The sequence below is a fragment of the Anolis sagrei genome, chromosome 1, assembly GCF_037176765.1.
Source record: "Anolis sagrei isolate rAnoSag1 chromosome 1, rAnoSag1.mat, whole genome shotgun sequence".
In the NCBI taxonomy this organism is placed as follows: Eukaryota; Metazoa; Chordata; class Lepidosauria; order Squamata; family Dactyloidae; genus Anolis; species Anolis sagrei.
In genome coordinates this window covers 321260183-321281590 of record NC_090021.1, presented here as the reverse complement: position 1 = coordinate 321281590, position 21408 = coordinate 321260183, and the positions used below count along the sequence as shown (strand labels likewise).

General features: G+C 37.1%; 1 protein-coding gene across 2 annotated transcripts in view; it reads left to right on the top strand.

Moving 5' to 3' along the window:
- The window catches only part of SETD3 (SET domain containing 3, actin N3(tau)-histidine methyltransferase), a 67653-nt gene that overhangs the window by 33798 nt on the left and 12447 nt on the right, over positions 1–21408 (top strand). For both annotated transcript variants that reach the window (XM_060755774.2, XM_060755763.2), the window contains exons 7-8: positions 14412–14470; positions 15161–15275. In XM_060755774.2, the coding sequence (XP_060611757.2) occupies positions 14412–14470; positions 15161–15275 (174 nt within the window). The remainder of the gene's footprint in view (positions 1–14411; positions 14471–15160; positions 15276–21408) is intronic.

The following is a 21408-nucleotide window of genomic DNA, read 5'->3' as shown; positions in this document are numbered from 1 at the left end:
GAAGCATTAGGCTAGATTTAATTATGGGATTTGGACCACCCTGAATAATACTCCAAAATCTCCAGTGGGTTGACTTATATGAAATGCCATGGCATCTTTTTCAGCCAACACTTTGTTTGGACACCAGGCATAGCATCCCATGACAGTAATAGCCAAAATTTGTATGAACAAAGAACTGGATTAGAGATGAAATTCACTATCTGGCTTTCATAATTAATTTGTAAAAAGTGAAGTGCCACAGCTTTGACAGCAATCTATTGGCACTTCGTTTTGTTTTTTTAAAATCTAAAGTAGCCCCAGTAAGTTGTGAGTCAGAATAAATTAAAGCTGGCTTTACAATGAGTAAATAGCACAAAAGTAGCTTCAGTTTTCAGATGGTCATGTTGATGGCCAGAGGTAATTGGGAGTGATTATGAGAATTAAAACTGAAAAGTAAGGAAAGCATATTGTAACACTGGATGAGAAGACAAAGTACAAAGATAAAACCTTTTTCAGCAGAATTATTTCTATCTCTTCAATACTCTGTGTGTGTGTGTGTGTGTGTGTCTAATGCAGTCAAAACTCCAGTTTTGTTTTGCTGAGATATTTAATGAATGCAATGTTTGAGGAGATTGACAATAAGGGTATATGGTTTAGAAAAGAACTTGTTCTCTTGACATATTACAATATTTATACAGAACCTGTCTATTCTAAGACTTTCCCCAGAGCTCACAGTATTAAAGGAGAAGGCCCAAATGCGAAGGATGAGTTTTGAATTTGCAGTAAACACTGAGGAAATTGAGTGTGACATCAGATAATACAGAACAATTTTAAATTGTATTTGGACATAGGAATAGAACTCAACAAATAAATAGGGAGAGACTTCTAGTGAAAAAGAAAAGCCATAGGGAGAGGCAAAAAATGAAGTGAACATAAAGAAATATATTAGTTGGAGTGTACAACTGTACTGGTCAAAGAAATCTGCAGAGTTCTGTGTACCCAATCAACGGAAATCCTTAGTGAAAATCAGGACATGACCGGAAGTTACTTTTGCTTTAGATTCCCAGGATTTGTCAAAAGATGATTGGCTAGAAAGAATTTCAGGGGGTTCACATGCAAACCATCACTTTTGATGATGATTGAGCATTTGAGATCTATATTTGCCAACCTTTTATATAAAGAAATGACGAAAAATAAGTTGCAAGGGAATTAAGTAATGTAAACATTTAAAATATCATTTAGTATGTAAGTAAAAGTTCATATGAAATGAAATTCATAAAACTAAAGTATTGACATTGCAAGTAATTAGAACTGAAAATATTCTGGAAGGCATTTTAAAATCTGACTGCCTAGATACAATTCTGCCACAAGAGGACAGCAAGACGGAGCAGCACAAAACTCCAGTGTCGTTCTTAACTGATTAAACTATCCCATTAGTCCACTGGAACTATTTTGGTGTATCTGGCTTTTGTAAGCATAGACTTTTTTCACATTTTCCCCTTGTGACGTTTATGTGTGTTTGTGTTTTATTCCTTGAGTTTAGATAGTAAGACTGGAAAGAGGGACACTTTGTACATGAGTTATAAGTCAGTATAGTTGCAATAAAAATACAACCAAACAATAAAGGCATGCTTGGGCATTTGATACATAAACAAGAAGATAGTGATGAAGAACGTCAGCGTGCTGGAAGAAGCAAAGACCACCAGCATTGAAGCGATGGTCCTCCGCCATCAACTCCGCTGGACCGGCCACGTTGTCCAGATGCCCGACCACCGTCTCCCAAAGCAGTTGCTCTACTCCGAACTCAAGAACGGACAACAGAATGTTGGTGGACAGGAAAAGAGATTTAAAGATGGGCTCAAAGCCAACCTTAAAAACTCTGGCATAGACACTGAGAACTGGGAAGTCCTGGCCCTTGACTGCTCCAGCTGGAGGTCAGCTGTGACCAGCAGTGCTGCAGAATTTGAAGAGGCACGAATGGAGAGCGAAAGGGAGAAGCGTGCCAAGAGGAAGGGGCGTCAAGCCAACCCCGACCGAGACCGCCTTCCACCTGGAAACCAATGCCCTCACTGCGGAAGGAGATGCAGAGCAAGAATAGGGCTCCACAGCCACATACGGACCCACAAGAACACTGGAAGACAATCCTCCTCGGAAAATGAGGGATCGCCTAAGTAAGTAAGTAAGTAAGATGAAGAACGATATGAGAAAAACATAATAATTCAAATGAGCAATCAAAGAACACAAATGTTAATACTTTCAGAAGAAAGAAATACATCTTTAAAATGTAAAGTTGCAAACAAAAAATTGATAAAAGGAAAGATAAAAATAACAAAACATAGTATCTAATGCATGTAAGAGAAGTCCAGGAAAACTCATACGAAGATTAGGGGAACAGAGGAAACTTGAATGAAAAGGTGAGACAAAAACATTTTTCCCTCCAGGCTGTGGGATATCTAAGAACTGATAACAAAATACAGGAGTAAAAACACTGTGTGGGAAACTGAAAAAGTCTTTGAGGGTATAAGGGTTTGGACTGTCCAGGAATCTACACAAACCGATTTCAGATTGTGTGTTTTTTAATGTTTATACTAAGATGTTTTAATTCTGTTTCTTAATGTTGCTTATGTTATATGGTTAAATGTGGTTTTAATACATAGAATATGTTATTGTTTGATTTTATGTTTTGGTTTTTCACATGTATGTTTGGCATTGAATTTTGCTGTGATTATGTTGGAAACTGCTTTGAGCCCCCTCAGGAATGAGAAAAGTGGTATATAAATACAGAAAAATAAATAAATAATGATCCCAGCCCTGGTACAAAAATGGGCTTGGGGCCAGTCTTCCTGTTCTGCAAATTGAAGATCTCTAATCTCTAGTGATCTAGTTAGTCTTCTATCTGGTGGAAATGGGAAAGATTATTTTCACTTATTTATTTTCTCAGAATTAAGGGTGAGGCTTTGGGTTTTGTTTTGTTTTGTTTTTTTTTTTTTAAAGCCAGTAAAGAAAAGCCACAACTTCCTCAAAGATTAGAGGAACCAGGTGTATATGTGATGTATGAACCACAGGACATGTATGTGATGTATGAACCACAGGAGAAATGTGACCAAAAACAAAATCCAAGAAACCAGAAGACTTAAAACCCTGAAAGATTATATGGATCAGATGGTGGGTCAACAACCTTTCCTTTTTGAATGATCAGTTTTCTCAGAGGTAGGCTGTTACTGGCAGGTCTGAAACCAGTTGTAGGCAGAATTATATCCCAAAGTGGCTCCACTCTATTTATCTCACTTCCCCCTTCCTCATGAACAACACCTCCCTCTCTCTCACCATCTTCCTCTTTGTCAAGTAGGCTGGTAGAAGAGACAGATGACTCTTGCCAATACCCTGTCATGTAGGAATATGCAGGAATATACAACTGATTTTTTTCTGAAAGATGCCCATCCAACCTGTTTCAAGACCTCCAGAGATGGAAAATCCACAAACCTCCAAGAGAGCCTATTCTACTGTCATATAGCTCTTATAATAAAAAGAGATGTTTAGATAGAATCTCTCTCTTTTTTGTATTTTAAATTCATTGATGTGTGTTCTAATTTGTGGAGCAGCAGAAAACAAATTTGCTCCAAGTCCCTACATGAAATCCCTAGAGATATTTAAATACAGCTATCAGGGTCCTCCTCCTCTTCTCCAAACTGCAGAATAGTTAGGTTTCTGACTCACATTTTTTCCAGTATGTGTGAATGAAATAACATTGAACTCAAGGCATTCTGGGAATATTGGCAAGTACAGGCAGTCCCCGAATTACAAACATCTGACTTACAAACAACTCATAGTTAAGAAGAGGTGAAACAACAAGAAGTGAGAGAAACCTACCCTTAGAAAGGGAAAATCATTCCTGGAAGAGTTATCATAGGAAAAAGGTGTCCCCACTGAAGCCTTATTACCAGTCCTTGTTTCCACAACAAGCCATTTTTTTTTCAAAATCAAATTATCACAGGGACAGAAAGTGAAGTGAAATCTTCTGAACAGGGGCACAGAAAGCAAATCAAACTTCACAGAAGTGTGAACCACTCCCTGAGCTATCCAAAACTAAAATTTTATAGATAGATAGGCTTGAGTTACACCTAAAAATGTACCTGGTCCAACTGACATACATATTCAACTTAAGAACAAGCCTACAGAACTTGTTCGTGACTTGGGGACTTGCCTGTATGCTGTTTTCACAAGAGATCCTAAGTTTGTTGGAATGTGAGTGGTTCTGTGTTCTGTTAGATAGAAGTTCCTTTGCTTACTCTTCTACCAAGCAGCCAGAGGAACAAAGGAACGCCAGTCTCTCTGTTCCACTGTGTCACATAGAATTTGGAATACTTTGTTTAGAAATAGTCTTTTCCGAGTCTCCTTCTGTAACTGTAGAAAATGAGAGGCTGAGTGAGAACTTTCCATTTTGAAAATCATAACACTTCTCATTTGGGAAGCAGTTATCTTCTGTATTTTGGACCCTGCTTGCCAACATAACTACTTTTAATTTATTTCTGCTCCTCTGAATGGTTTACGATCCCATTAAAATAGTCTCCCCAAACACTCAGTCTGAAAATACTGTGCTTCAAAACCATACATGCCAATATTAGATGAAATTGTTTCTGAACATTTTTAAGCCACACTTGGGAGGAGTATTATGCTGGCTAGAAAATACAGAGGTCTGTAGAGACTTTTCCTTTAGAAGATGAGGTTTGTAACCTCTCTCCTGGTCACGAATTCAGATGAGCAGTTGTTTCTGCAGCTATAATAGTACAACTGCTTATTTTCCCTCAGATCAAGTTGTACTTCCAGAGAGAAACTGCTTCCATCTCCAGGGATATTATCTGTGTTCTGGGACTTTATGCCTCAACAGTTAATCAAACTTCTTCACAGATATACCAGCCTCATTGTTAGGATTTAATACTTTTCTTCTTGTTCATGTAACTGCAGTTATGAATGTTCAATAAAATCAAAGTACAGTGGAAAGCTGATGTATCTAGAGTGAAATACTCCAAGGAGATATATATTCTAAGCATTGTTAAAGTGTTTAAGGGACTTATCTTTGTGGAAATTAGTAATTTAACTAAATTAGAAAATGGATTATCTTTTACAGTTTTACTCTGTGTGATCTGTGTTGGTATATAAGGCCATAATGTTTCTAAGTAGAACTGCTTTCTTTGTTCACCATAAAGAAATTTGAAGTATATCTGCTTCACTCCATTTCACATATATGTGCTGGAGTGCAGTCCAGAATCATTGTTATCCGGATGAATCTTAAGCATTTAGAAAGTCTCACCTATTGCTCATTTGATTGCTCTATGACTCCCATGGAGGATGCATAATTATACTAGGTCATTTCAGTGAAAATACTTTGGTGAAAGCATGCTTGCCAATTTTTCCACTGATACCTAAATACTGCTAAACCCTTAGCCTGTTAAAATAAGTTATAAATTATAAAACTTCCTTTATCTATTGTATAACTTATTATAATGAATACTATATTAAATGTGAATATAAGCCCACCCCCCAATACTGTCTGATCGGGTGTTTTTGCACACATTAGCATTACCTATCTTAATTGTCTCACTAAACATGTGTTCCTAGCCTGTTAGATGCTCACTTCCCTCTTCTGACTTCACTCAGTTGTTCTGTCTGACAAAAGTTTCAATAAATTTGTCTATGTCTCATTTGGTGATGACACTTGGATCACATTTTTCTAATAAGTTTTCTGTTTTAGCAACCAGTCATTTGATTTGGCAATTATCCTGGCAGCTCCCTTTTTGAAAGGCTGTCTAATTTGTCTGTGTGTTCCGTCTGGTAAAATTGAGGCTGAGGGAGGTTAAACGTGTGTGAGAACATGTGCATGTTCCTTTTGATTTATGCTTTGTTAAATTAGTTGGCAAATATAGTGCAGACATGTTTTTTGGTGAGTGAAATAAAAAAGAAGATAAGCCATACTTGTTGCATTTCCATGACTCTTTCAGTGTAGTTACATAAGTTAGGGAAAATCAAAATGTAGAACTTTTTTGTAATGGTGAAATCAAAATGAGCTCTGGGCATTGATTGTGTGTTCCTGCATGGTAGGGGGTTGACCTGGGTGGTCCTTGCACTCTCTTCCAATTCTATGATTCTGTGACTTATCCATGGACCAATGTAACTAGTGTACCTGAATCCCTCGGTGGCACAATGGTTTAAACCCTTGTGCCAGCAGGACTGCTGACAAACAGGTCAACGGTTCGAATCCGGTGAGACCAGGTTGAGCTCCCTCTGTCAGCTCCAGCTCCCCATTCGGGAATATGAGAGAAGCCTCCTACAAGGATGGTAAAATATCAAACATCCGGGCATCCCCTGGGCAACATCCTTTTAGTTGGCTAATTCTCTCACACCAGAAGCAACTTACAATTTCTCAAGTCGCTCCTGACACACACAAAAAATAGTATACCTGGGGTGGGGTGTCACTCTCAGAAAGCTGTAGCAGAGGCAGGAGTCTGGTGCTGCCTGTAGCTCATCCTTTTCTTCCATGTAAGAGTTGCCTCAGTCTCCAGTGGGTGAGAAGAATTTCTTTTGCCAATTTCCTGAGCCAAGAGATTGGAACTGCCTCCGTTGTCTAACATGAGGCGGGGAGGGTGCTGGTGTATTCCCTCTTCAAAGAATGTTCTTCAGCTTATCCTCAGATCACATCAAAATCCCCAAATTTGATCCCTAGCTTGTCTTCAGTTTATATATATACGGTTAACTTATACACAAATACATGCTGGGGTATGGTGCCTCTGTGGATCCAATTAACCTGTTGTTTAACCACAGTATAATCTAGAAGGAAAAATGTATGGTATAGGAAGGTTTCATCCTTATTACTGCAGGGCAGCATAGATTCCTTGAAAGAAAGCACAGGGAATGAAAGAGAATGAGTGGTTCATGTACCTTCTCACCTCCTTAGTTTTCAACTTAATGGTTGCAGTCTAGTTTAAGAACATTTCTAATTCTGTTATTTATTCAGTGTAAAGGGATAGACTTGAGGTTTTGGTTAATTATCATTATGCTTGAATTTATTAGTGTTCTAACATGACTAACCTACTGCAAAATCTTTGTACCTTTACTCTGAAGTAGGACCAAGTGTGTTCTATGGGAGTTAGTCTCAAGTAAATGTGTTTGTACCCTTCGGCAAGATGCGAGATGGATGTGGAAACGTGCAATAAAAAAGTTGTGGAGCCACTTGTTTTTTTGTCCCTACTGTTGGGCTAATGAATGTTGGTCATTCCATGTGATTGATCTTGCTTGTCCCAGAAAGCTGTGAGTGTTACCTAAGGGTACATCTTTCAAATGTGCATTTCTACATAATGCAAGCTGACATGTTTTGTGGTTGGAAAAGAAGAATGATGAAGAAATCTACATGAAAGACATTGAATTGCTGGCAAGCAGAGTATGTGATGGTAGAATAATGGAAGGCTACTTGGTGCACATTTGACCTTGGGCTGTTACAGATTAGTGACTTTCTAAAATGTCACTGGGGTTTCAGGTAGTTACTTTTAATTGCAGTAATAATTAAAATAGGTGCTAGGTGCTTGCAACTTTGTCGGTTTTTACTTCAGCTGGGCTCAACACTGAGAGACAGCGCAACTAACTCCTGTCTACATGTTTCCCTTTACTGTCTTTAGCTGGCATCCTTCGAGTATAGTTAATCTGCGTATGTCTGTTTTTAGATGATGCAAATGTTGTTATTCTCTTCTTTGCTCTATAGCACCAAAGTCATTTCTAGACTTCCTATAGAACTGCTAAAGCCCCCCACTTTTGACCATTTGTGTATTTGGGGGGGGGGGGGGGGTTCAGACCAGTTTGAATTGACAAGTTGTGGTTAGTGTCTTGACTGTTTTCAAGTTCGCACCAGAGCATGCTACAAACTATAGAATTTTTTTTAATAACACACTACATATATATATATGGTAAATGCACCATGTAAAGACTCAGGCATGTAAAGACTCAGGCAGTCTTTAAGCATGAATTTTAAATGTGTGTCCTTTGTTTAATCTCTGTTTTGTGTATTTTAATATGTATTTTATAGAAATACGTTTTGGTGTGTGGCTTTTATAGAGGTATGTTTTAATGTGTATATTTGTAGTGTTTTTGCAATGTTTATGTGTTTTAATTGTTCTGTAAGCCACCTCGAGCCATGAAGAGAGGCTGGTAAGAAATATTATTATTATTATTAAATTTGGTTTTAAAATATGAATGTCGTTGCCTACTCTTCTTAACAAGGCAAAGTAGACATGGAAACTTGCATACAATCATATGTATTAAGACTGCACGAATTACTGAAGCTGCTGACAGTTGCTAAATTGGTGCATCTTAGTTGTGGTTTGAACCACTGCTTCTTAAACTGAGGGTCACTTCAGGTCCCGACCCTAAATGGCTCAGTGTTGGGGTCACAAAAATTGACAAAAGTAAAAGGTTTCTGAACGCCACCTAGACATTTACATAAACCTGTTGGCCACAGTGTGCAGCATCTACAGTGAACTCTGCAGAAAATACTTCAGCTGTACTCCACAAAAAGGAAAATCAGCCTGTTTAGCAAGCTCTGCAAATGCTGAATTATTATCTGTAGATGTTCCTGCTTCTTGGCAGGAGGTTGGACTAGATGGCCCATGAGGTCTCTTCCAACTCTATGATTCTATTATGTTTGATTTTGCACCTATTTTATATACCTATATACTTGGGGTCACGGAAAATTTTCTTGGCCAGAATGGGGTTGCGAGTGGAAAAACTTGAAGAAGCCCTGGTTGTGATTTATTAACAGTACAAACTTGGATCTCAAGAACTTATGTCTTCCTTCCTTCTTGGTTTTTTTTTTTTTTTTTTTTTTTGGGGGGGGGGCAGATCTTAAGTAAAATTCCTCATGGGAGTTAAAGCTTTAAAGGGAACATAGAATTTGATGTAATAATTCTTTGCAATCTACTGGGCAAATTAAGGAGTCACCCACACAATACATTTATGTCTGACAGCATCCAGGGTCAGAATCATGTGACTGTAGATATTATTGAAGCCTTCACTTATCCCTTCAGGTTTTTTTCCTCTCCTGACTTCACTTTCTCCCTTCCATGTCTGTTTTAAAGTTGTGTCTAAAAATTCTCAGTGCTATTTGTAGTTTCCTAGTCTTTGCCATCTTACTTTTAAAACTCTTCTTTTGCATTTATTCTTTCTCTTACTTTCTGGTGGTCCAAGTGAGCAAAAGGGGGGGGGGGAGTATAGCAACATTTCAGAGAAGGGCAGTGAGGATGATGATAATAGGTTTGGAGAATAAAAAGGATAAGGAGAGGTTCGTGGAGCTTGTCATGTTCAGCTTGGTGTAGAAAACAGTGTGGGCTGACATGATTGCACTTTTTAAATATCTCCAGGGCTGCCACTAAGAGGCTGCCACTGTTTTCTGTTGCCTCAGAGGGTAGAACCTAGATCTACTAGTTTTAAGTTACAATAGGATAGATTTTGATTGGCCATTAGAAGGAACTTTTTAAGAGTGAAGATGATATGGATGTAGGAGCAATAGCCTAGAGAGATGATGGGATTTTCTCTGGCTGTCTTGGCTGAACAGCTACCTTTTGGGGGTACTCGAGATGCTGCCTTGAGCAATGGAATAGGCATGATATCCCACAGGGTCCCTTCTAACTATGATTCTGTGATTTTGAGTACAGAGGCATTGAATACCTTAGAGCTGCTTGCTCAAAAGCTCCAGTCAGCGGCAGGTGAAGGAGGCTTATAACTCAAATAATGCTGAAGGGCAGGTCTTTTGGCTTGTTTCCAATTGCATATGATGTTACAGTATATCCACACTTCTTCATTATTTTTTTATTCTTTCCTCCTCTTCCTCCTCGTTTTTCTCTGCATGGATATATTATAAAACCTGAATGATCAAGAACAAGGCTCTCATTGACAGGTGAAGAAGTGATTTTCCCTTACAGCTGACATGAATTCTTCATTATGTCAGCTTTCAAATAGTCTAGTAGTGTGATAAAAGTCTGTGTGCAGAACTCTCCACTGATGTCCATTTGTGGAATAGGAAAGTCTGTAATTTCCAGTGATTTTCCCTCCCTGCAGTGCCCTAACTTGAAACATCTTTGAGGGTTGAAGGACTATTTGTAGGACATTCGTAAGGATCCATGCAGAGGAGGAACAGCTGAAAGAAAACTCACGACTCCCATTTCCCTTTCCCTTCTGTTGCATTCCATCTCTTATTTTGTAATCCAGAGAAATGGTTGCTGTGCCCATTTTCCCACTAAATGACAAAAGGGGGGTATACATATTTTGCTTCTAAGCTTGCAATCCTATATTCATTTGACTAAGTAAGCTACTGATCTCATAATGATTTATTTCTGAATAAACATGTTTAGTTATTTCTCTGCATATTATGGAGTCATGATTCACCATCCTCATTATCTAGGATTAACTCTCCCATTTCTCAATCTTTTCTGCTTGCAAGCATTCATGTCAGTATCCTTATTTCTACTCCAACAACAACAAAAAAGGCAGTCTCTTATGTATAATAGTCTCTTGGTATCCACTGGGATTTGATTCGAGAACCCTCTGTGGGTGCCAAAATCATTGGATACTTAAGTCCCATTATATACAATGTCATAGTAAAATGGTTTCCTTTAAAAATGTCAAAATCAAGGTTTGGATATCAGATTTAATTTTTTTTGAGCTGTGTATAGTTGACTCTGTGGATGCAGAATTTGCAGATAAGGAGGGCTGACTGTATATCCAGATTTGTCAAAATACAGTGAGTGTAATATTGCTTGTAAAGCTTAAGGTGCACGAACTTGATCTGTTTTTCATCATTTATCAACGGGTTGCTTCATTTGAATAAATGTCTATCTCTTTTTGATCAACCTGAGAAATTTGCATGCTATGCAGCAGCGACATTCTATACTTTATTAAATATCTGTCAATTATAAATATCAAGGTTTTACATTAATGTCAAGATAGTACATCAAAAATTCATGGAATATGTGACTTTTTCCAAGGGTATTTAATACTTAATGCATTTGTGTCATTTTTCTTTCTAGATATATTGACAGGTTTTATTAAGTGTTTGTTAGGGAGATTTCATTTTTGCCAAGGGACTGTAAAGGGAAGCTGAATGCTAAATCAATTTTTTAATCAGCGTATTCTTCTCTTGGTCACTTCAGCTGAGCTTTGCTAACCTAAGTTAAAACACTGGAAAGCATTTTCAGAAGCACACCAATTAATTTCTTTGTGATGCTCTATAATGTATATCTGTTGTCAGATTATCATTTTGTATTATAATTTAGTAGTATTCCCTATGATCTCTCTTTATATTAAGGGTGAAAGCTTAATTTTGGGAAATGTACAAATATATTATCATAAGGAAATATTCTCTGAAGACATTTGTGCATGCTGCTTTCAAAACTATTATGTAAAGGTTGGTAGTGCTGCGAGTTAAACCGCTGAACTGCTGAACTTGCTGACTGAAAGGTTGGTGGTTCTAATCCAGGGAGTGGGGTGAACTCCTGCTGTTAGACCAAGCTTCTGCTGACCCAGCAGTTCAGAAACATGCAAGTGTGAGTAGATCAATAGGTACCGCTTCTGAGGGAAGGTAACAGCGCTCCATGCAGTCATGCTGGCCACATGACCTTAGAGATGTCTACAGACAACGCTGGCTCTTCAGCTTAGAAACGGAGATGAGCACCAACCCCCAGAGTCAGACTCTAGACTTAATGTCAGGGGAAACCTTTATCTTTACTATACCTAAGGAAATATCCTCTGAAACCAATTGTGCACGTGGCTTTCAAAACTATTATGTAAAGCTGAGGAAGCTTTTTTCCTACTTAAAGAGTTTTAGTTTAATTAGTAATACTCGTTATGTTGGGATCTGTGTGTGTGTGTATGTGTTTAGACAGTGCTATTTTAGCATCAGGAACACATTCTGGCAGAACTACAAATATACATGCACAGATTGACAGGTTTTCATCCATAGAACATAGCTGCCTTATTCTTAGACTGGCCACTATTATTGTTGATACTTGAATGGCAGAGGCTCTTCAGGATTTCAAAGTTAACAAAATATTATATCACAGTGCAAAATTAAAATGGATTTTGAATGCTGTTGTTTTTCCATGGGTTTCAAACTGAGTTAAACTCTATTTCATCTGGGGTACAGTTTCATTGAAGGAAATAAGACTATTATAAAAAAAACCAATGGGATAAAGATGTAGCTTTCCTACATAGATCACAAATGTGCATTGGAGACCAGTACATATGTGGGCTTGTTTGTAAGGACAACTGTTCGTCACATTATGACTTTGGCCCATGATATCTTTGGAGATGCCTACTCCAATAGAAATATATCTTTAGGGGATACTTTTATTCATGTCATGAGGTACAATGAGATGCAGAATGAAAAGAGCTTAACTAATTTAACTAAAACAACTAAATGTGTCTTGTCTTAAAACATTGTTTTTCATGATTTATTTAAAATGTGTCAATTAAAGCTTGATCTCTTAAAGTTCCTTAAATACATTTGACCTATTTTAATTGGAAAGGGAGCTGATACGCATGGTCATGAAAAGCAATAGAGATGTTGAGCTCTCCTCTTTGAAAAATCCAATGCTTTGGGGAAAATGCATGTGCTGGGTGCTTTACAGGTAGAAGCTCTGAGGTTTAAATGTATTATATACTGTGTCCAGTAGATGGAGGCAGAACCATGCTGCTTTTTTCTTTAGAGAGCTGCTTTTTATTACAATAATGTTTGTTTCTGTGTAAGCTTGTTTCATGCTTTTATAAAGATCTTGCTTTTTGTTATAAACTTTCTGGGGATTTTTTAAAATAATGACTTAATACAAATATCTGAGTACTATCAGTAACTAGTTAGCTGCAAAACTTTGTGTTGTTTACATTTGTTTTTTACTATACTATAGATTAATCTCAAAGGTTAGTGGCAACTTTTTTCAGGCAAGCAACATACAATCTTCCAGTGACTTTTTTGTGTCATTTCGATTAAAATATGTTCATGTTTTAATATCTAATGTGACTACAGAAATGCAGTTCCTCCTGAACTGTGACTTCTGTGGCAGTGTATTGAGAGATGACATTTGTGATGTTTAAAAAGGAACAACCACAGTAAACAATTCTGAAGTGAAATTCTGTGAACAAAATAATTTATTGCAAGAGAGAGCCATGTTTTTCAGAGCTAGTCCGTTAACAGGGCTAATTTAAGGGGTTGGAGAGAGCAGACACCTGGGACATAACACCCAATTGGCAGCCTTTTGTAATATATAATTTGCCTAAAATTGTGCACTGAGCACAAGCTTTTGTTTTCTAATTGATTTACGGTTTGAGCCACTTTTACCTCATCCCCTACTGTCCTGCACACAGTGCCAGCAAGTACATTACTGTGAGAGATGATAAATTACCATGCACTTGTGATGCTAATGCATCAAGAGCATTTAAAAAAAACCATGCTACATAGAGCTCCTTGCTTTAACAATGTTGCAAAGATATATCCAAGTAAAACTCATTTGTAACAGTAGAAACAACCATTCATTTGATCACTTACTGAAACCTACCTATTCAACTATAATTGAAATGGAATATTAAAATGATACTGTTAATGGCTCTCATTCTGTTTAGAGGGGGAACTTTTAAAAAGGGATTCTTTCATTAGGTGTTGTATTTAAATGTCTATAAGGCAAAGTGGCCATGAAGTAGTTTAATAAGTAAGGTGGACAGGATATATAATTAAATCTTCCATATCCTTCTTGTTTCCTCATAATAATTAAGGACACTTTCTTTCTTTCCTCTTTAGATGTGTAATTTCACTTAACCAATCTTTTTGAAAAACGAAATCATGTTGCATTATTACTTTTTTTTCAGTAATAGCTGTGGGTACAGCTAAGCTATGCTATATCACCAGAACTGTATCTACATTTTAATATTATAGCTATGACTTCAGCAGTCTTTGTAAGTGATATTTTTGATTTGATGCAAGGAAAGAGGAAGAAACTTTATATATCTTCTAAAGTTTGACTTAAGTGGTATAAGTAAACATTTCACATTTTGAAAAAAAAAACTTGGACTGTCTCCTTTCACAGTCAAGTTTACATCTGTGACGCTGAGATGGGAGTCCACCTTAAATTCTTTTGTGCGTTTTCTGTGGGTTCCAGTCTTTGAAATATGAAGAAACAGATTTATGGCGGCTGCTGGGCACAACAAATTAAGTTGACAGTGATGTATGAGAGCATAATAGCATGATGATCCCTCTGTAGCGCGGCTGGACGCCTCCTGCTTCATTTGGCTCTTGTTAGGATCTGTTAGGCAGCTAAATAATGAAATTCTGCTGACTGATTTCTTTTCATTTTTTTTGTTTTGTTTTCCCTTTTCACCTCTCCTCTGAATCCTCTATTTCTCAGACCCATCCTAATGCCAGCAAACTGCCATTAAAGGATTCTTTCACTTATGATGATTACAGGTTTGTTTCCCTTTTTATATAAAAAGTAGGTTGTTAAGCGTTCAAATGCCTCCAGAGAAAACAATCAAGTTGTTAATCATGAATCCCTGGTCTAGTCATAGCAGTTATAGTAAAGATCACACAATATAAATATTTTAAGTATCTAGAGCTTAACCCTTCAAAGTTTGCAGCTAGTCAGCATTACATTTAGGTTGCCTGCAGATTTTACTGTGTTCTTCCCAGTGCACTTTTCAAGTTTATTTTGTATCTATTGTTTGATATTCTGGATACAAAATAAATGTTTTTAAAAATAGAATAATTATGGAGATACCGTAGTTTGTTACTAGTAATAACACATAAGAGTTTGTCTACATTTGAATAGTTTCCAAGAGAGATTATCTGAGAATTTCTTCATTTTCTGGTTTCTTTTTTAATGGAGTGGTAGAGCTGATGTGTTTAACCAAGATAGAACACTGTGCAGAGAAAGGAATAATATCCCTTTTGCCTATTGGTTTTCAGAAGTAAAGTTGCTGAAGTGATCTGACAATAAAGAACTACAACAGTTGGATGTAAACTATCTATACTTAATAAATATAACAACATAATGTTTTTTGCTGTTAGTTAGAAAGCTGAAAATAATGGATGTTAACTGTGTAATCCTGAATTGGAAATTACTGTTAAATTAAACAGTATAATTTATTTGGCTTGTAGGTGGGCTGTTTCCTCTGTCATGACTCGACAAAATCAAATTCCTGCTGAGGATGGCTCTCGAGTTACATTAGCTCTGATTCCTTTATGGGACATGTGCAATCACACCAATGGGCTGGTAAGAGCATTGCATGTCTAGATAATGATTCTATTTGGGATAGTTCTTTTGTGGTTTGAAGTTCTGTTTTATACAGTTCAGATTAATCTTATGTCTAACCTGCACTGGAGATCTTTCAAAGCATGAGAAGTTTTATAAAGACCAAAGTAGAAAATCTCTGCAAAGTCGGGGTACAGTTGTTACAACCCCTGGTTCCTTTTTAGATGTACAAATTGCAGTGAGATAAAAATTCCTTATTTCGCAGAATAATTACATTTAAATCTTTGCGTGTTAAGACTGAAATGTGAAGTCCTAAGCGGTGCCTAATTTTTTCCTCTACTTGAGAAACTTGTGCTAAAATAGGGAAAATATTCTATATAAACCTTGTCTTGCTAACTTTTAAAAATCCTTGTTTTCTTTCTTCCATATTTCTCACTTTCTGTCTCTGAGCTCCTTGTAGCCTTTGTCTAGAATTCTTTCCTTATACAATCCCAAAGTTATTCCTTCCATTTCCCTTATTTTCTATCAATTCAACTCTTTTCTTTCCTGGCCTTTTTCTGGTATATCTTCCTTTGGGACATGTTAAACACCTGTTAAAATTCATCTCTTAGGGAAGTACTTCTCAACCTATGGATCCCCAGATGTTTTGGCCTTCAACTCCCAGAAATCATAACAGCTGGTAAACTGGCTGGAATTTCTGGGAGTTGTCGGCCAAAACACCTGAAGACCTACAGGTTGAGAACCACTGTCTTAGGACAAATCCAGGCAGGATGTTTCAGAAGCTATGAATGTTTTCTATCTACTTTGAAAGCAGTTGTGAAGAGGGCAAATTTGAATGCGACCCTTGTCCCAGTCGAAATGCTGTCTATAAATGCAAGAAAAATGGAAACTAATTTGGGTTGTTGTAGGTTTTTTCGGGCTATATGGCTATATAGCCCGAAAAAACCTACAACAACCCCGTGATTCCGGCCATGAAAGCCTTCGACAATACATGGAAACTAATTTGTTTATGGTTCTACTACCATTCGGTTAGTTTTACTTTAGGAGCAAGTCTATGGAACCAGGTTTTTCCATTTTTTTCCTATAGCTTTTAATTATTGTTGATGCCTACATATTCAATAATTTGGCATCATGTAAATGCAAAGAATGGGTCTGGTATACAAAACTTCACAGTACATTATTGCCCATTACTGTTATGAAACAATATTCTGCAACATACTGATAACACTGTAACAAAAATCAGGTGTCTTACCTTATTTATTTAGCGGTTTAAGCTCTTATTCTGACCTGTGGCAAGCAGGGGGCAAATTGCTTCACAAGCATAGAACAACCATATATAGTACAGTGTCGGAGATCCATAGGCAGACATGCTTCATGATGAGATATTTCAGAAAGCCCCTTCATTTGCCAAACCACTCTGTACTGCCTAAGTATTTAGTCCCCAGTATGGAGCTTTACAGAGTAGGGTTTTTTTGCTTGATAAACTCTAAAATATAATTGTATTAAAAGTTTAAACATTTCAGGCAATCTTTCAGAAAGTCTCATTTGTATTCTATTTAAATTTACTGAACAACTTTATAGAGGTAAAAAAAAAAGTATATACACATTAAACATTATATGAAATAAATACATATCTTGCTCTGGATAATTCCTCAACCTTTCACATGAAGTGTTAACAGGGTTGTTTTAAGCACATTTGGAGGACAGGTTTACAACAGAAAAAAAAGTTTCCCTCCCGCTTGCACTCATAGCTGCTGCTTCCATCAGTGCAGTCACAACATTGGATGCTGCTCCGTATTAAAACATTAGTTTTTTGTATTTTTATGACTACACTTGCTTTACCACAAAAGATACTATAAAAATATAGTTAGGTACTAGGTATGTGAATTGCCAAGAATAGATTTTCATCCTCCCAATCATATTAGTTAACTTTTTTCCCCTAAAATTGAGGGAATGTCTGTAAAGGAACAACTGCCATGTTTCTGGCATTGCAATTCTATACATATCTGTTTAGAAGCTAGTCACATTGAACATTACGACTTTCTTTCAGGTAAGTGTGTATAGGGTGCAGGGAAGCCAGAAGATAGTTGGCATTACCTACCCTGAAGTCTGTTGAAAAGTTGGTGCTGAGATGTTTCTCCAGTCAGTCAGCTATAATGCATCTCTATTCTTGCTCTACCCCACGGGCTTTTTTTTCCTCAACAAGCTAAATAATAAAAGGCTCTTTTGGTTTTACTTGGAACTGTGTCCATCCTGCTTTTTCTTGCTTCTGACACTACTAATTAGATCATCCTGCTCTAAGAACTCTGTCAAGAATACTGTCTTCATGCATTTCTCATTGTTATTCTTCATCTGCATTGTGGCTTGACAATCAAATTGGTTACTGGTGCTGCTAGAGGTTTAAAACCTACTGGGCAGAGGGAATCATCATTTTTAGACCAAGAAAAAGTAACATTAGTATTAAATTACAACAAAACAGAATTAAAAGAGATTGTGGATTATAAAATCTGTCCATATTCTTATTTAGTTGGTACTGAACACAACAGCACGAGAAAAACAGCAAAGTGTTTCCTTCTAAATGGAAAGAGTGGAAGCTTCTTTACAGATTTGCTCATTCATCCCAGATCTTGCCAGCAGCTAAATCTGTATTATTTCTATTGGTGCTGCCTATGTTATTGCAAGGTTTTGGACCAAGTACCCAAAATTAAATGAATTCTGTAAGTCATACCTGAGACAGGGATTGGAATCCAGTATCTATTAAAATGTGAGTTGAATAGTCAGGTACTTAACTCAGTAACCTCTCTTGGGTCATTTACATCTCCAATTCTGACAGAAATATCATTCACCCATGCTCAAATGACCACCGAAACAGATCTCTATCTATTCATGCAGCTGATGTCCAGTAAAGTAAGTTAGCAGGGAGTTACGATTGTGGTAATAGTGTCATAATCATGGCTAGGTAGCTGTTTTGATTGCTACCTAGTCACAGTTGTGAGACTGTTGTTATGATCATTGATCCCCCTCAAATGTACTTCACTGGGTATCTCCTGCAAGCAGGGAAAGGTAGCCATTCTGGCAGTGATTGGAGCATGGATGAATTACATCTATCTGTGCTTTACTAAATATATTTAAGTAAGTACCCTATAAAGGATTCCAGCTAGGAAGTTTAATCTCTTTGGTTAAAGCATATTACTCCTTTCTTCGACTGAAAAGGAAAATCCCATAGCATCAACTTACCTACACTCAGTGAAAAGAAAACCGACCCATGTCCCACACTTATAATAAAAGGCATGGTGAAAAAGGAAAATGTGATGAGAAGAAAAGAAGAATGGCTAACTAGGCATTAGGATTGTTGTACTAGAGAATAATTCTGCAGATACCATGGATGGCTAAGAAGACCAAGTAGTGGGTTCTACAGAAAATCAAGACTGAATTACTCCTAGATGCCAAGTTGAATAAAAACCAAACTGTCATACTCTGAACATACGATGAGAAGACAGGACTCAGTAGAAAAGACAATAATGCTTTGTAAAATAGAAGGCAGTAGGAAAAAGGAATTCTACATTCCAAATGGATGTACTCAATTAAGGAAGCCACAGCCCTGAATCTGTAAGATGCTGAGGATGATTTAGAGGTGTCCCATCTATAGCATTGCCATAAGTCAAGAGTCGACTTGATAGTAGTTAACAAAGTTCTTATCAAACTGGGATAGAATTAAGAGAAATCAAATAGACTTTTAGTGTCCCAACGTTGGTGACATATCTCTTCCCATCTCTTCCTCTCCTTCAGTATGGTGGAATATGGCCTTTGTCTCTAGTCTTTATTTTAAATTGAGTTGGAGAAATAAGAAGATGTTGCATCATGTATTTTGTTAATTATGATTTAAAGATACATGTGACTTTGAATGCTGAAACATCTATCTGGACTGGGTTTTTTTTTTAAAGTTTATCAGTGGCAAATTATGTATTGTGCATTTTTCCTGAGTTAAATACCATAAGCCTCATTCACATATTTCACTCCCAGTTCATTATAATACAAGAAAGTGTTCCCATTTTCTGAGAATTCTTAAACACTGGGTGAGTTTAATTTATTGCTCTCTGATTTTAACTGTGGCTTGAAACAAGGCCTTGCATGTTTTCCACAAAGAGTGCAAATTAGATTTCCTGATTCCCTGCCATCAATACAGCATTGTTCCTATACGTGTAGTTTCTATATATTCTGCCTGACTTGGGTTGCTGCAGAAAAATCAGGGTGTTAGAACTCATTTTGTTTTTAGTTCAAATCTGCAGAAGCAGTCTATTTGTGTCTAAAATCAGTCATAGATGAGAGTGGGCCAGTCAGTGTAAGCCCAGTTTTACTATCTCTTACTGCAGTGCACTTCAATGTGTGGGTGTCTCTGAATGCTTGGATACTTTGGTAAAGCCAGATTACATCACAATGTCTGATAGCTGGGACTAGCAAAAGGAACATATTCCACTGACCTTGAATCTGAATTTAGGCTGGTAGGATACAGAAAAATGTTTCTATTTTCATAAAATACAGTTTTTAAAATTTATCATTTTGTCCATATGTTTTTTCTCTAACCCTGGTTATTACTCACTTGTCGCTTCTCCTTAGTGTAGGAAGAGTATGTTTCTCTCGAGCTCAATGTATGTTGAGAGCAATAGGAAATGCCTTAATGGCTTTAAGGAAATTCAGGTCTGTATTCACAATCAGAACTGTCCATTAAGTTGAGATTTTTCTCATAGTTCAAAGCCTCTTGCTTTGGGATTATCTCTCCTTAGCCCGAGGCTTCATGCTGGACAATTTCCCCTGGATATCTAGGCTGAGTATTAGTTAGGACTAGTGTACCAATGCATTCAACATTCAACGATGCAAAAACTTTTAAAGTTTTTTTTATTTTGTGAATGTTTCACTATGTTTTTTAATATGTTGTAAACCACCTTGAATCCCAATTTAGGAAAAAGGTATGATTATTATCCAATCAATCAATAAATGTGGTAATGCTTCAACCAAAGGTCATATGCATTTAAACCGACAGAAACAACACCTAACAGGCATCTATACAAAACACTGTAAAATCCAACAATGAAAAGCAAGATACAAGCAAGATAAAACAGAGCATGCAAAATACACATGTGAGATTAGAACTGCACATTATCACTACTTTTACTATTACTATTATTATAGACTTGAGTTCTCAAAATAGTGCTTAAAGGAAAGAGGCAGAACTTTGGGGAAGACCACGCAAGCAGATGACATATATCTTTATCCTGATATTCAAAGGTTCAGTCATATTCAGAATTAATATATATGAATGAAATGAAACACATAATTCCTATATCCATTAAGAATCATGAGTGTCGGCAGGGTTGTGGGAAGAGGGGGAAAAATCTGATTGAAGCATTTAAATCTAGCATAGTTCTGTAAACAAATAGCATTGCAAGGGTACTTTAAATACTTCTCAAACAAGAGTTGTAGCTCAGCAACAGCAAGTTTAAATACGTACACCATATCTATATATGAAGGGTGGCATGCAGCCACATTGCCTACCAAATGACTGGAGTCCAAGCAAACAGAGGGAGAGGGGGAGAAATACTTCAGCAATATATGTATGGAAATAAAAATAAGGAATAAGACATGTAAAATTTATATGAGTGGGCAAGTTGGATGTGCCATAAGTAAAGGTAAAGGTTTCCCCTGGCATTAAGTCTAGTCGTGTCCGACTCTAGGGGGTGGTGCTCATCTCCATTTCTAAGCCAAAGAGTCAGCGTTGTCCGTAGATACCTCCAAAGTTATATGGCCAGCATGACTGCGTGGAGTGCCAGCCAACAAACCAAGAATCTTGTGCATCACACAGTATTCTGAAGCAATGAAAACTAGGCCTGTCGCCCACTTTAATAAGTCATCGTTGATGAATAATTTTATAGTTCAGATCTGCATATGAAAGAATATTCGTGATGAAAAACCATATTGCCTTTGTATTCACATGATATGTATGTCATAGTAAACAACCTCATTGATGAGGCATTATCTGCTGTGCAAGACAGGAGGAATGGAGCATACCAGTTGCATTTTTTTCATGTCAGGAGCAACTTGAGAAACTGCAAGTTGCTTCTTGTGTAAGAGAATTGGCCATCTGCAAGGGCATTGC